The sequence below is a fragment of the Heterodontus francisci genome, chromosome 2 (assembly GCF_036365525.1).
Source record: "Heterodontus francisci isolate sHetFra1 chromosome 2, sHetFra1.hap1, whole genome shotgun sequence".
Classification (NCBI taxonomy): Eukaryota; Metazoa; Chordata; class Chondrichthyes; order Heterodontiformes; family Heterodontidae; genus Heterodontus; species Heterodontus francisci.
The window spans coordinates 98,704,499-98,720,272 of record NC_090372.1 but is presented as its reverse complement, the minus strand read 5'-3'; the positions used below and the strand labels follow the sequence as shown (position 1 = coordinate 98,720,272).

Here is a 15,774-nt window from a genome sequence, read left to right as displayed (position 1 = left end):
ATAACAGACTACAATTTGCAAACTATTACTTCACACACTTTGCAGAAGAATGTGGATTTGTTCATCTAACAAGCTCTCCTAAGTATCCACAATCAAATGGAGAAGCTGAGCGAGCAGTCAGAACCATTAAAACAATGTTGATGAAAAATCAAGATTTCCAATTAACACGATTGACATACAGAACTACTCCATTATAGTGCGGATTAGTGCCATCAGAATTCTTAATGGGAAGAAAACTTCAAACACAACTTCCAATTCTACCCAAAAAATTACTGCCAGGATTGTAAAACAAGAATTATCAGTACAGGACAAAGAAAAGTTGTATCGAAACAAACAGACCCATAATTATAACAGAAGATATAGTACAAGAAACCTACCAAAGTTGTCAGAAGGGCAAAAGTTATGAGTACGAGACCAAAATAAAGAAGGGGTAATTCTCCAGAAAGATGAGAATCAACAGCAATCTTATTTAGTACGAACTCAAGAAGATTCTATACAGAGAAATCAAAGGAATCTTATTCCTTTACATCAAAGACGACTCAGATGATGAACTGAAAATTCAAAAATCACTGAATGCTACAAACCTCAACGAAGGCCGTCCAAGTCAAGAAACAAAAGTTCATAGAAAGACAACCAATCTTTCACATCTGACAACGACAAGATCAGGGAGAGTTGTGAAGCCTCCTGATAGGTTGAATCTATCAAAGTAGAGACTTGGGGGGGGAGATGGAGTAGCATGTAAATAAAAATGGAGAATGTATGTTAATATATATTGGGATAAAGACTTGGAGGTGGTGGGGGGGGCGATGTAGTATAAGGGTATCAAAGGGTTAATCTTGAGGGAATGTAAAGATTACCACCCGTCATTTTGAGGTAAGAGATCATGTGGGAGAGGCATGAGAACAGTCACAGCGTAGCTTTTGAAGGAGACACACAGGCTAGTGTGGAGTGTACATACTATGCAATAAAGAATAATGTTTAAACAATACAGTCCAAGAACCTCTCTGGCTAAACTCTCTATGGTGGCAGGATGTAACACCAAGCCCACCCATGTGGAGTGCACAGCACTGCAGGCCAACAATGGCCTCCGCTCCAACCTTTCTCCTATCCAGTGCTGGTCATGGCTGCCTTCCCATCACAGCACTGAGGTCGCGCCTCAAACTCCCAATTGACTCACTTTCAATTGCATACAAATGTATTATAACTAACTGTTCTACAATTTAAATGGCAGTCCCATCGCACTGCCTTGGTGCTTTCCTGCTGCTGACTAAATGCGGAACTGACGTTACGATGTTGGATTTCTAGGTGGACGCATCCAAAGTTATTCCCTGGCCCCCACACCTCCATTCCCACTCCAAACAGGCTCACTAAATTCAGCCCAATGAATCTTCTATCATTGTTGGATGTCCTCATTTTGACTGCTTCAAATCAAGACAAAAATATTCAAGGTAGCTGGCTAAATGCAAATTGCACTATAACACCTCGCAGCTAAAAACATCCTCAACAATGATCAAGGAGTACAATTTGACCAATTGCACTGGGCTGTGCCACATGCCCAAGGACACCTGCATTGTCATATTGGCCCCAAACAATTTTCAGCTATCCAGAGCAGCTATTTAAAACAGAGCACCTGTTTTAGGCCCCTACCAAGAAATTGGGCTATCCTGAGCATAGCAGCCATTGGGTCTGCTTGTTCAAGTGTTCTGGGCGTGAACTTGGCCCAGTAAACGGCCAACACCATAAAGGTTAGGACACTTCTGTTAACATTGGTGTGCAGCCTGGAAGAGTGAGAGTGCTGCTCTCGATTCCACAGGATTCCTGAGGGACACTGCTGATCAGCCTCCTCGCTATTGACCAGCTGCCCCTCTCAGCCTCCCACAAACCTGGAACCTACCTGAAGGCTATTGCCAGCAAGACAAGCACCGAAAGCCCATCCTGCTGAAATGGATGTGCTGTTTATGGAGATGTGACGGCTACTGGCACCTAGTCTAAATTATTGATATGGGGCCCAAGACATAATTTCCGGCCGGCCTTGGACCTCCTGGTTGGGGTGTGCATCGTCGGTTATGGACCCAAAAACAGGTATTGAACAAGAAAAGGTAATTTGGTCCAGCAACCCTGTTCTCCAGATGTGCAATTTACATTCTGACAAATTCTCCCAATATATTCTCACAAAGGGAAGGTTCTGCAAAAACTTCTCCTTTTCTGCCAAATTTAATTGAGTGAAACTTCAAATTACCTGCCTAACTTTACCTTATCTTTGACCAGTTGTTTATCTTGGCATGGCAGATCCATGATGTTAATGATGCATGATCAGCAACAATTGTGTTGCATAGAACATTTGATTATCTCTATCTAAACTTAACCTTATAACCTTAAGTTACTGATCTGCATCCATTCTGTGGTTTCATTCAAAGGAAGGTCACTATAATTATCACCAGAATGGCTTCTGTTTGCAGCACCCACATATTAGGCTGCATTTTATGCCAACAGTGGGGTTCTCAGTGCCGGGCTCATAAGGCAGGGAAAACCCCACCTCAGCCAGTTGGAGCCCCTCCCAGCATGGTTCTACAGCGGTAGGCCAATTAGCAGCCAAGCGCCGGGATACCCCTCTGTTTAAAGACGGGCATGCCACCTCCAAGAGGCCTTGGACCCAGGCTCATCTCTGGAGACCCCGACCTCAGGGTCACCACAGCCAGGCCGGCAGGCCCTGGCAAGGGGGGGAGGGTCCAGGGGGGTGTTTGGCTTGCTAAAAGGAGCTCTCTGTGGGCCACAGATTTCCCACAGAGGAGAGGCCCCCAACCAATCCAGCAGGGAGGTTGCCTCGTTTTACTCTCCCAACGTGGCAGAGATCTCCCCCACTGCTGGTTTAATGCCAGCAGTGGGGTGAAGGGGCCCTTAAGTGGCAGTTAATAGTCTCTTAAGGACCTCAAGTGGCTTTAGGGCGGGAAGGCCATCTTCGGCCTATCCCACCCCCAACAAAATTGCGGTGCAATGGAAAGGCAAAGGAGTCTCCACGCCCCCGCCTCCTGTTGCAATTCTATGGGCTCCCCACCCCCCCCGCACCTCCAAAGGCGTCTCAGGGGGGCCCATAAAATTCAGTCCATTCTTACTAATCATTATTATTCTTTAGACTTCTCAACAAAGGATGACCCACACTACTTCTCAGAGAGTGTAAAATTTATCAATTGCTTTCTCTTTAATTCTCCTTTAAACTTCTGCCCATGCCTTAGTCCTATACCTCTTTGATAATGGCCCTCATTTTCTGGTCAATGGAGAAGGAATGGTGCTCACTGTTCGCCTTGAAAAAAGCTGCCCAAATCGTTTTAGCGGACTCTAGAGCACAGATATCCTATTTTCCTGATATCAGTTTGAATGTGGCACCTTCTACAGGGGACCAGTGGCTTCCAGAAACAGGGCAGGGAACAAGCAGGCTGATCAGCCAGTCAGATTGAAGTATTTTCATGGATGACAAAGCAAGAAATAAAAAACAGGAAATATAAATTACATTTAAATAATTGTACAGAAAGCAAAATAAAGATTGGGACATACATGTTGGATTAAGGGAGAAACTTAAATAGCAAAACAAAAACTTTTTAAAAATTTAAATAATCTGCAACATTTACATTGAGGGAATGAGACTCCAAACTTATAAAATTAATTTTTCAGGACCAGAGAGGTTTTCAACAGTACTTATGACTTAGTTCAACATTAAGAACTCAGTTACTTGTGATCGAACAAAGCTTAACATTTTCATTGGTCTTTACAGCAAAAATAGTGGGTAAATATTTTAATTAAGTTCATGGAAAATCAATGTTGATTCTATCGGTGAAGACTGCGACAGTGCACCCTATGGAGGAGCAGGGTATCTCTGACAGAAACTTGTAGAATTTTGCATTTCACTGCACATGTGTGAACACCAGAATTTGCTGTCCATTTTACCCAATAATAATGGTGAGCACTGACAGCCTTGCTGTTATTGCCAGCACAAATTCCAGGCTAATGCTTAACTTTATGGCAGCATAATAGCTATTCCACCTAATTTTTGTCAAAGTTCCCACTGCATTCATGCATTAGACTCCATGTTAAGTGTCACTGTCTCTCATTTTGCTCTGTAGCATGAGTCAGAGAGTAAAATTAGAGCACAGGATTATCAGCTGCAGTCTCAAACAGCCTATTTTAACTGCAGGAAACAGACTGGTTTCACATTACAAAGGAACCTGGGGTAGCCCACCTCCCAGTAGTGTTTTTTGACTCACTGGAATAACAGGAATGAAACAGCAATATGTAACGTGGAGCTGTGTGAGTAGGTGAGATGGAGACATCAGTATGAAAGCTGTCTCTTATTTAGATGCAAATGGGGCAAAGGAGCAATATAAAAATATGGACTACATTTCTGTTTTATGTTTTATGTAGCATATTGTATACTAATGAGTTAAACTTTAAAGTAAGGTCTAGCTTAATCACAATATGAGACTGTATATATTTCTTGACAAATAGAATATTAACTCACCTTCCTTCCTCTTCCACTCAGGTCACAATATGAGGTTAAATAATATCTTGGAGAAAAATAAAGGCTGAAGTAAAATCTAATAGTTTAGAAAACATAACAACCTTTGCTTCAGTTTTGCTGTCAATGCTAATTAGGTTATTCAAATCTTTCAATTAGTTTATATAATCTCAATATTAGAACTTTATCCCCTGAATCCATCATTTCACATGACATGTTGGGCTGGATTTTATTTGTGCGCCGCGCTCCACGGTGTGCAATGTGAAAGCAGCAGCCTTCTGACACGGAAATGCTGCCGCACAGTCCACGCGCGGGGGCTGATTTAAATAGAGGGGCAGGGTGGCCTCCCCCAATGACGTAGAGGGGGCGGCCGCCATGTCTCTAGCAACAGCGTCTGGTGCCACCACATAGGCACCGGCACCATTTTTAAAGGGCTCTAAGCCCTTCGAAACAATTTTAATTTTTAAAGGTACTGTAGTCATTTATTTTTTATTAACCAACTACAATGATATGGAGGCCCTACACCAACACCCGCCCCCATGGTCATTTCATTGCCTGATATTACTAACACTTGCCTTTTTCCCTACCCAAACTTTACCCCCCAACCTTCTAACTTTTGTCCTTCAACCCCTTCCAACCATCCTTACATCCAATCAAAAATGTTTTCCCCGCTCACCCACCCCTCCCGCCCTGAAAATTTTATTCCTCCCCCCTCCCCACCAGGTTCTCACCTTGGAACTCCTGATGGAGTTCCTAAGGTGCGCGAGGGACAAACAGCGGCCGTAAAACCGGTGTGAGATGGCCGCTGCCAGCGGGTAAGTGAATTTACATATAACTTAGGCTAATTTGAATATGTATCTGAAGGTCCCGCCGCTCGGTGGCGGGGAGTCGCACCGAGGTCCCTCTGCTGCCGGTAATATGCAGCAGGCCCTTCACATGTCGGAGGTCGAAGCGGGCCCCTCCCTGCAGAATTTTACGTGCCCCCCTGCCGCGACCCATGGCGTCGAGGGGTTCGTAAAATTCAGTCCGTTGTTTCAGTTTGCGGCTAATACTAATTCAAAATAAAAATTACAAAAATACTTTTACACTTATTGGTTTTCAATGTGACTAAACAAGTAGATGTACTGAAACCTTTTCTTTATAACTTACAAAACATGTAGAATTATGGCAATGTGCAGAAAATTTGTGACATGGTGGCACAGTCTATTGGGATTCCATTGCATTGTCCCAGAGAATCTTGACTGCAGGTTCATGCTAGGTTTAAAAAGAACAGGTTTATGATTATAGTTGCACAGAGTACACAGAGGAAGTTGTTCCCCACCCACCACACCTCCCATAGTGAATTCTTGAGCTCAGCTGTGCCTTCAGAGGGAAGTACACAGTAGAAGCCAAAACCTTCCCCACAAGGAGCAATGGAAAATGAAAGCAGTGTCCGAGAGTTAGCAAAAGCCTGCCTGTAGTTTGATACTTGTAGTGTGGGGCACAGGGAAACCCAGAAGGGGAAGCAGGAAAAAAATATTTTTTGAATACGGAACAGGTTCCTATCTCCATTGCTCCTGATAAAAAGAAACAATAAGACTGTTGGACAATGTAGCTGGACTACAATGTGAAGAAGAGCATCATGCACAGCAAATTGTTAGCTGAATACAGTGCTTAAATTAATATATCAATATCTGGATTGCATAAGATTGTTGAGACTTATTCTTTATTCCATCTTAGGCTTTCACTACCTGACTAAGGAGCTAATGAATTTGGCAAAAGGACGTGTGATTTTGGCTCTGGAAGGTGGGCACAACCTTACTGCCATCTGTGATGCGTCAGAGGCCTGCCTTTACGCCCTGCTAGGAAATGAGGTACAATTTTCGGGCAAGTCAATGCTCCACTAGAAACTTTCAATCTTGCTGGTCTATTTTTTCTGTCGTGATCATATTTTCAAAACAATTGCATTTGTAATTAGATGAATTTCATCATTAGCCTAATTATTTTTTGATCAGTTTCCCACTGACTAAAATGTGGAAGAACTTCAAACAGGATCTGAATAGCCCTAATCTACAATTCTTTTGACTTCTTAAAATTCAGGCAATTTAAATGGATTCTGGTTGGAGAAAATTCTGTGCTTTCTCACAAGTACTTATTCATGTGCTGGAAATTTAAGTTCATAAACATTTGATATTTTGTTTGTTCTAAAATGTGTCCCTTTGTACATTGTTTTCTTTGGCCCCAGTTTCTGAAATATGCAACACACTAGTACGTAAGCTTTGATTATCTGCAAAATAATAGAAACTAATTGTGCAATTAGCAGTAATTTCAGGATTTTTTTTTGAAGTGGGTCAAATGTGTAGGTGTGGGCTAATTGCAACCGGAAAGCCTGTGGCACTCTTTCCTTCCAAATAACTGTCAGCAAAATACTTCGATAGAGGCACTGCTATTCTCCAAAAAAGCAAGAGGCCATTATTTGATCATTTTGCCTAGGTCATATTTAATAAGTAACATAATTATCTCACCCTTTAAAGAATTTCTAATTGAGACATTTATCTAATTTTATTGAGAATGATAGCAGTTGCCCGGCTAAATCCTGCAATTAACTGTCGTTCATAGCTAGGAGTGCAAGCATCTCTGACCTAATGAACAAAAGGAAAACAAATCAATCACTTAGCAGCGACCACAGTATGTAAAAGGATTCAGCTTGTGCCTGGAATTATTAATTATGTATTCTTTAGAAGTTATTTTCAAGGAATATTATTGTGCCAATCTAGCAGTTTGTTTTTCCGATCCAGGAGATTCGTGTCACCTCAGCCATTCTTAGTATTTCATTTTGTGGCCATGGCAATTATTAATGTTTGTTTGAAGAGCCCAAAACTCTCTTTAAACTTGGTCTGGGGCCAATATAAAAGCTTCATGTAAAATTGTTTTCATATCTTTATCTTGAAGCAAATAATCAGATGGTCACACTTTGCTTATGCCATAGAAAACAAGGCACACACAATGGTCCATGATAGTTAATTTTAAAAAGTAATAAGCAGTTTGTTTTAAATCAAAAAACAATCTTTGTCCTTTCCCCAGCAGTCAGGTAAAAATGTAAAAAAAAAATGGCTGGCATTTTCCTCGGAGCTACTCCCGCTTTGTCACCATAAGTTCACAGAAAGTCTGTAGAAATTCCATATTCACATGTAAACAGGATTTCCACTGCACTTTCAGTAAAGTCAGTGGAGCAGGAGCAGCTCCAAGGAAATTCCCAGCCAAAATTATTTCCTTCTTCTTTCATTCAATGTTGCAAAGCTATGCATGTTTGTTTCATTTAATTCCTCTGGTGAAAGTAACAAAAAAAATCGGTGCTTCTAACATACATGTCACTGTCATTTTTATTTTCACTGCCAATTATTAATTGCTCCCCTCTTCTCCTGAAGCTGTTGACTCCTCACTGGAATCTACACAATTGTGTGTTAATCGATCAGAGGCGAAGGGGGTTGTGAAGAGGGTGCGGCAGGCCCATTCTTGATGCCCAGAGACTGACGAATTCCTAATCTGGCTCTGCTGCCAGGAATCCAACCACTGCATATAAATGGGGTCAAAGAGCTTGGCTAACCCCTCTGATCCATTTTTCCCAGCTTTTGCCCCAAACCATCCCAAATAATTACCACCACTAAATAAGTACTGACAGGAGCTGCAGGAAGGTATTTCTGACGCAGATACCACATTGAAGAGGTCTTCTTGTGTGCTGCGACTGATTTGCCTTTATGGCAGGTGGTGAGGGAACCAACAAGAGGTGAAAACATACTTGGCCTCATCCTCACCAATCTGCCTGCCACAGATGCATCTGTCCATGACAGTATTGGTAGGAGTGACCACCGCACAGTCGTTGTGGAGACGAATTCCTGCCTTCACATTGAGGATACCCTCCTTTGTGTTGTGTGACACTACCACCGTGCTAAATGGGATAGATTTCAAACACATCTAGCAATGCAAAACTGGGCATCCATGAGGTGCTGTGGGCCATCAGCAGCAGCAGAATTGTACTCAACCACAATCTGTAACCTCATGGCCCGGCATATCCCCCAGTCTACTATTACCACCAAGCCAGGAGACCAACCCTGGTTCAATGAAGAGTGCAGGAGGGCATGCCAGGAGCAGCACCAGGCATACCTCAAAATGAGGTGTCAACCTGCTGAAGCTACAACCCAGGACTATCTGCGTGCCAAACTACGTAAGCAGCATGCGATAGACAGAGCTAAGCGATCCCAAAACCAACGGATCAGATCTAAGCTCTGCAGTCCTGCCACATCCAGCCGTGAATGGTGGTGGACAATTAAACAACTAACTGGAGGAGGTGGCTCCACAAATATCCCCATCTTCAATGGTGGGGGAGCACAGCACATCAGTGCGAATGATAAAGCTGAAGCATTTGCAACAATCTTCAGCCAGAAGTGCTGAGTTGATGATCCATCTCGGCCTCCTCCTGAAGTCCCCAGCATCACAGATGCCAGACATCAGCCAATTCGATTCACTCCGTGTGATATCAAGAAACGACCAAAGGCACTGGATACTGAAAAAGCTATGGAGCCTGACAATATTCCGGCAATAGTACTGAAGACCTGTTTTCCAGAATATGCTGCACCCCTAGCCAAGCTGTTCCAGTACAGCTACAATACTGGCATCTACCCTGTAATGTGGAAAATTGCCCAGCTATGTCCTGTACATAAAAAGCAGGACAAGTCCAACCCAGCCAATTACTACCCCATCAGCCTACTCTCAATCATCAGTAAAGTGAAGAAAGGTGTCATCAACAGTGCCATCAAGCGGCAGTTGCTCAGCAATAACCTGCTCAGTGACGCTCAGTTTGGGTTCTGCCAGGGCCACTCAGCTCCTGACCTCATTACAGCCTTGGTTCAAACATGGACAAAAGAGCTGAACTCAAGAGGTGAGGTGAGAGTGACTGCCCTTGACATCAAGGCAGCATTTGACCGAATATGGCATCAAGGAGCCCTTGCAAAACTGAGGTCAATGGGAATCGGGGAAAACCCTCCACTGGCTGGAGTCATACCTAGCGCAAAGGAAGATGGTTGTGGTTGTTGGAGGTTAATCATCTGAGCTCCAGGACATCACTGCAGGAGTTCCTCAGGGCAGCGTTCTAGGCCCAACCATCTTCAGCTGCTTCGTCAATGACCTTCCTTCAATCATAAAGTCAGAAGTGGGGATGTTCACTGATGATTACACAATGTTCAGCACCATTCGTGACTCCTCAGATACTGAACCAGTCCGTGTAGAAATGCAACAAGACCTGAACAATATCCAGATTTGGGCTGATAAGTGGCAAGTAAAATTCACGCCACACAGACAATGACCATCTCCAACAAGAGAGAATCAAACCATCTCCCCTTGACATTCAATGGCATTACCATGGCTGAATCCCCCACTATCAACATCCTAGGGGCTACCATTGACCAGAAACTGAACTGGAGTAGCCATATAAATACCGTGGCTTCAAGAGCAGGTCAGAGGCTGGGAATCCTGAGGCCAGTAAGTCACCTCCTGACTCCCCAAAGCCTGTCCACCATCTACAAGGCACAAGTCAGGAGTGTGATGGAATACTCTCCACTTGCCTGGACGGATGCAGCTCCAACAGCACTCAAGAATCTCGACACCATCCAGGACAAAGCAGCCTGCTTGACTGGCACCCCATCTACAAACATTCACTCCCTCCACTACCGATGCACAGTGGCAGCAGTGTGTACCATCTACAAGGTGCACTGCAGCAATGCATCAAGGCTCCTTAGACAGCACCTTCCAACCCAGCAACCTCTACCAACTAGAAGGAGAAGGGCAGCAAATGCATGGGAACACCACCACCTGCAAGTTCCCCTCCAAGTGACACACCATCCTGACTTGGAACTATATCGCCGTTCCTTCACTGTCGCTGGGTCAAAATTCTGGAACTCCCTTCCTAACAGCACTGTGGGTATACCTACCCCAAATGGACTGCAGCGGTTCAAGAAGGCAGCTCACTACTACCTTCTCAAGGGCAATTAGGGATGGGCAATAAATGCTGGTCTGACCAGCGACACCCACATCCCATGAATGAATAAAAAAAAGTCTATCTTATTCAGTACTTTGGAGGTTCAGTCAGGATGTTTGCTTTTAATTGAACTTATCTCTGCTCTGCTTTACATTGGGATCATGGACTTTCCAATAGAAATCTTAGTATTCTTTTGCTCTGAAGAGGAGAAGCCTGAGGTCATGAAAAAAGCTAGGTTGGAAACACTTAGAGTCAGGCTTCACAAAAGTCATCAGTTTGATGCATACTTGTCCTGCCTACCAACGCATAAAAGAGCAAGAAGGTCTTACTTAGACTTTTCTGACTGTCAATGACTGAAGGCTGTGCTTCCCCTAGAGATTTTTGGAGAGATATATCAACAGCTGTCTGAAGATCTGCAGCCCACTTCCACCAAGGGAACAATATCATTTGTATGTCAAGGTTACCACTGCCTTGAATTTCTTTAGTATTGAATCCTTTTAGATAACATGTGGTGACCTTTGCCACTGAATCAAGATTACTGATTTTCTATTCTGGAAGGTTGTACATTTCACATCCTTCCAGTTGGAGCAGACAAGCAAAGAGGGAAAGCTACCCAGTTCTACAGACTGGAAGGATTCCCACAGGTGCAAGAGGGAGTCAACAGAATGTTCATGGACCTCAAAGCGCTGTATGACATCCCTATTAACTTTGAAGAGGAACCTTTTTTTATTTGATTAATGTCCAGTTCGCAGTCAATGTCAATCACCTTTTCCTGCACATTAGTCAAGAAGGTGCCATGGCACTTTCATCATATAACGAACCATCATGCCATCCCTCATGACTTGGAATGATGTATCTGGATGTTTACTTGGCAATCAGAGCTCCCCTGCCATTATAGCTGTTAACTCCAGTAAGACTTCTACACAATGAATATAGTTAATACTGCTAGTACAAGAAGTCATGGAGCCATAGAGTTTTACAGCACAGAAACAGGCCTTTCCGCCCAACGCTCCGGCACCAACCATGAAGCACCCGTCCAATCTAATCCCATTTTCCCGCACTTGGCTCATAGCCTTGTATGCTATGGCATTTCAAGTGCTCATCTAAATACTTCTTAAGTGTTGTGAGGGTTCCTGCCTCTACCATTCCCTCAGACTGTGTGTTCCAGATTCTAACCACCCTCTCGGAGAAATTTTTTTCCTCAAGTCCCCTCTAAACCTCCTGCTCCTTACCTTAAATCCATGCCCCCTGGTTATTGACCCTTCCGCTAAGGGAAAAAGTTTCTTCCTATCTAACCTATCTATGCCCCTCATAATTTTGTATACCTCAATCAGATCCCCCCTCAGCCTTCTCCATTCCAAGGAAAACAGCCCCAGCCTATCTAGTCTCTCTTCATAACTGAAATGCTCCAGCCCAGGCAACATCCTGGTGAATCTCCTCTGCACCTTCTCCAGTACAATCACATCCTTCCTATAGTGTGGTGACCAGAACTGTACACAGTACTCCAGCTGTGGCCTAACCAGAGTTTTATACAGCTCTAACATAACCTCCCTGTTCTTATATTCTATGCTTCGGCTAATAAAGGCAAGTATCCCATATGCCATCCTAACCACCTTATCTACCTGTGATGCTGCCTTCAGTATGGACAAGCACCCCAAGGTCCCTCTGACCCTCTGTACTCCCTAGGGTCCTACCATCCAGTGTCATACCGAAAACTATCGGAAGTCTCAAGTCCCATTTTAGTCCTGTTGAATAATTCTAGTAAATGCACTATAAGCCAGTAAGGGTCTCAATAATCAAGGTAACATGCTGCATACGTAATATGGCAATGAAGAAAGGCTTACTGCTTCTAGAAGCTGAAGTAGATAATGATGAGGAGGGGATAAAGGACCTTCCTCCCATCGCATGAGGAGGGTGCACAGGAGGAGAGGATGTGGGATCAGGCTTCCTGAGAAAGGAAGTACAACTGATATCCCTGTGCTTTCAAAAAGTTTTGGCACATCATCAAATAAGTTCACCTGCCTGTTCTTCACACATACTCTCATAAACTCCCTCACTGTCAAGCACTTCTGCCAAGTCTCTTCATAAGACAGAAGTCTACATTTCCACTACCATTTTCCAAACTCTGAAAAGCTGAAAGCTTAGAACTTAGAAATCTGGGCTGCATTTTGCCAGCCCTCGAGGGATGGCCTGGGAGGTTGGGGCCCATAAAATGGCAAGGAAAGACGGGGGGTGGAGTGTCCGTTGTCCTCCTGCCGCTGTGACACCACTGGGAAGGTGGAGGATGGCCGTCCAGCCCAGATATCAATTGAGCCAGTTAAGTAGCCACTGAAGAGCCTCTGCCCGCTACTGGCCTGGTGAACCCTGGTGGCTTCTCTGCAGGCTCGGGGAGCCCTCCTCTTCAGTACCTCTGTGGCCCACACAGGAGCTGCCTAGTGGCAATTGCTGCCCCCGTGGCAACCCCCCCACCACTCTGACCAACCCCCCCACCCCACCCCCAGCCACCCCAACTCAGCCTCACCGGAGCCTGCCTGGCACCCTGAGAATCCACTTACCTGGCCTGCTTACATGGCATACTGTCTTCTAGGTGCAGTCCCAGCAGTGGCCACTGCTCCTGTGGCACTGCTGAGACTGCTGAGCTGCTGGACCTCCGATTGACTGGCAGCTCCTGGGGGCAGGCAGCTGTCCTTTAAAGGGACAGCAGCACCAATGGAAATTGATTAGTTACCTGAGTGAGGTAAAACATGGCTGAGCTTCCTGTAAACAGCCGAGGCAGGATAGCTCGCGGCTTTCCAGCCCATTGTCGGGATCTTCACTGTAATGACAAAATTCAGCCCTCTATGTGAACAACCAGCTTTGACTTCACAAAAAAATGTTCACCAAAGTGCCAAACATCTTAATTATCCCATCGACAATGTCTTAACACTGTGTATACCCTTTATATTAGCTTACTTACTTGCTTGAGCTCCTACTCTATTACACCCATGAGTGGTTCGCTGAGTGAGAAGAGGTTCAGTGTAGGGTGGTCGGGATGGTTTCCCTGGAATACTCAGATGCCTGAGGTGACTCTTGTCTCAGGAAAGCAGCTGTCCTTGAGGATCCATCTTTCAGCAGACTTTCTGTTACATTGGCAAGGTATGCTGGGCCCATCTCAGAAGCTCCCACATGTATAGGAATTGAAGGGAACCTCAAGGAAGCAGCAGGCTCAATGCCACTTCCCAGAGAGACAGTGATTCTCAAATAGTTTCCTACTTGAAAATTAGTTGACTCCAATTTGTGAATCTTCATGACTAAGTTGAAACAGCAATATTTCTCTTTTTGCTATAATTTTTTTATTGCTTTAGTTTGAATTCTGAAAGGAATTCTGAAATGTGCCTTTTTATTTGAGAAACCAGGCATCAACGGTACAAAAGTGCCTCTGTGTCTTGTGAAATATATTTTTTGAGGATTCATTTTTGGAAGATTAAACAATTTGGCATTTTCAAAGGGGGTCATGTAAAGGCTTCTTGACTTTGAAAAACAGACTCTTTTTAAAAGGGGCATTGAGAGGTCTTGTGAGGAAAACAAGCCTTTCTGGAAAACCACTTGACTTCCAGCAACAACAAGCCATTCCAGAAAACCACCTGACTTCCAGCTCAATAAACAACAGAGAACTTTGGACACCTGGAGAAGTTAGTTACAAAGAAGTGACAGGTCAAGAGTGATGGAGGTCAAAAGGTGAACCTCCTATTGTTGGTTTTGCTTTTGAATTGTTTTGAGGTGGGGTTGAACTGTATAAAAAGGAAGAGAACTTCCAAGGAGATAAGAGAACTTCCAAGGAGAGAAGAGAATTCCCAAGGAAGGTGAGAAGACCACAGCCCAGCTCAACTTTCCAGAACCTCTCTAAAAGACCCTGAGAAGTCCATTGTGTCAACTCATCTCATCTCCTGTCTTTGAAGAAAAGCCTACTAAATTAATTCTCAACACGGCCTGAAAAGAATTGTTCTAAAAGGTCCCAGTGACCCATCTACGTGTACTCAGAGGCCAGACTGTATGCCAGGTTTGGAACACAACGTATCTCATCTGCTATAATCAAAGCAAATTACTGCGGATGCTGGAAATCTGAAATAAAAACAGAAAGTGCTGGAAATACTCAGAATATCTGGCAGCATCTGACCTGAAATGTTAACTCTGCTTCTCTCTCCACAGATGCTGCCAGACCTGCTGAGTATTTCCAGCACTTTCTATTTTTATATTTCATCTGCTGTTTCTTCAAGAATGAGCAAGTATTCAGCCCAAGTGATTTTTTTTTTCTGTCTGTAATAGAGCTCTAAAAACTAAAATCCCTTTATTTTTCTGGTTAACTGCAGTATGTGTGAGTGTGAGAAGCTAAGGTAAAAAGGGAACTTTAATATTTCAATCTGTGTGTTTATGCTTTACTTCATTACTGGTTAAGACTTTTAATAAACTGATATTTTGTTGCTTATTAAAGAAACCTGGTTGGTGTGTTTTATTCTAAAGATATAGTCTATGATTGACTGTATCGGTAAGTGGGAAAAAATGTAAATATATGTTGTGACCTTTGGAGACGTGGAACTAGAATAAACAGTGCACTTCTCCTGTCTCAGTCGTAACATATAACTGGGGGCTCGTTGAGGAATAAACCCAATGCCGACGATGTACAATTGTAAGTGGGGTAATAATAATTGAAAAGAAGAAAAGGAAAAGAAAAAAACAGGTTTCTTGTGCAGTAGATTAATGTTTACTCTACTGGAATGTGTTGCTGTGACTTTTTTGGGGAAGGAGGATGTATCCCTAAGTGATTTGAGATACTTAACCAAGGTTAAACTGAAGGATTTGGCAGAACTGTTGGTGTTAGAGTTAAAACCAGAAACTCAGACAGCAGATATAGCACAACATTTGCAATTAGAAGAAGAAAGCAAACCAGAGGGGAGTGCAGTTGAATTAGCTAAAATTCAGTTACAGATAAAGCAGCTTGAACTTGAACAGAAAAAGGAGGAAAAAGAATTGAAAAAACCTGAACTTGAAAGAGAATTGACAATGAAGAAATTTGAATGTAATGAAAAGGAAAAGGATAGAGAAAGAGAAGAAATGGAATTCAAAGTAAAAAAGATAGAATTAAGACAAAAGAGTGGCCTTGGGACAAGAAAAGTTTTGGTGAGGGAAGATCTAGCTGTAGCCTAGAACCCATTGGAGAGCTGTTTAAATTTGTACAAGCCCTCCCTAAGTTTGAGGAAAGGGATGTGGAGGC

At 43.5% G+C, this 15,774-nt stretch overlaps 1 protein-coding gene across 15 annotated transcripts in view; it reads left to right on the top strand.

The window, feature by feature from the left end:
• The window catches only part of LOC137345926 (histone deacetylase 9-like), a 1,063,883-nt gene that overhangs the window by 998,168 nt on the left and 49,941 nt on the right, over window positions 1–15,774 (top strand). For all 15 annotated transcript variants that reach the window (XR_010968622.1, XM_068009206.1, XM_068009189.1 and 12 more), the window contains one exon: window positions 6,230–6,363. Coding sequence is in view for 14 of the 15 variants with exons in the window: in XM_068009206.1 (XP_067865307.1) it covers window positions 6,230–6,363 (134 nt within the window). In the remaining variant the exon portion in view is untranslated. The remainder of the gene's footprint in view (window positions 1–6,229; window positions 6,364–15,774) is intronic.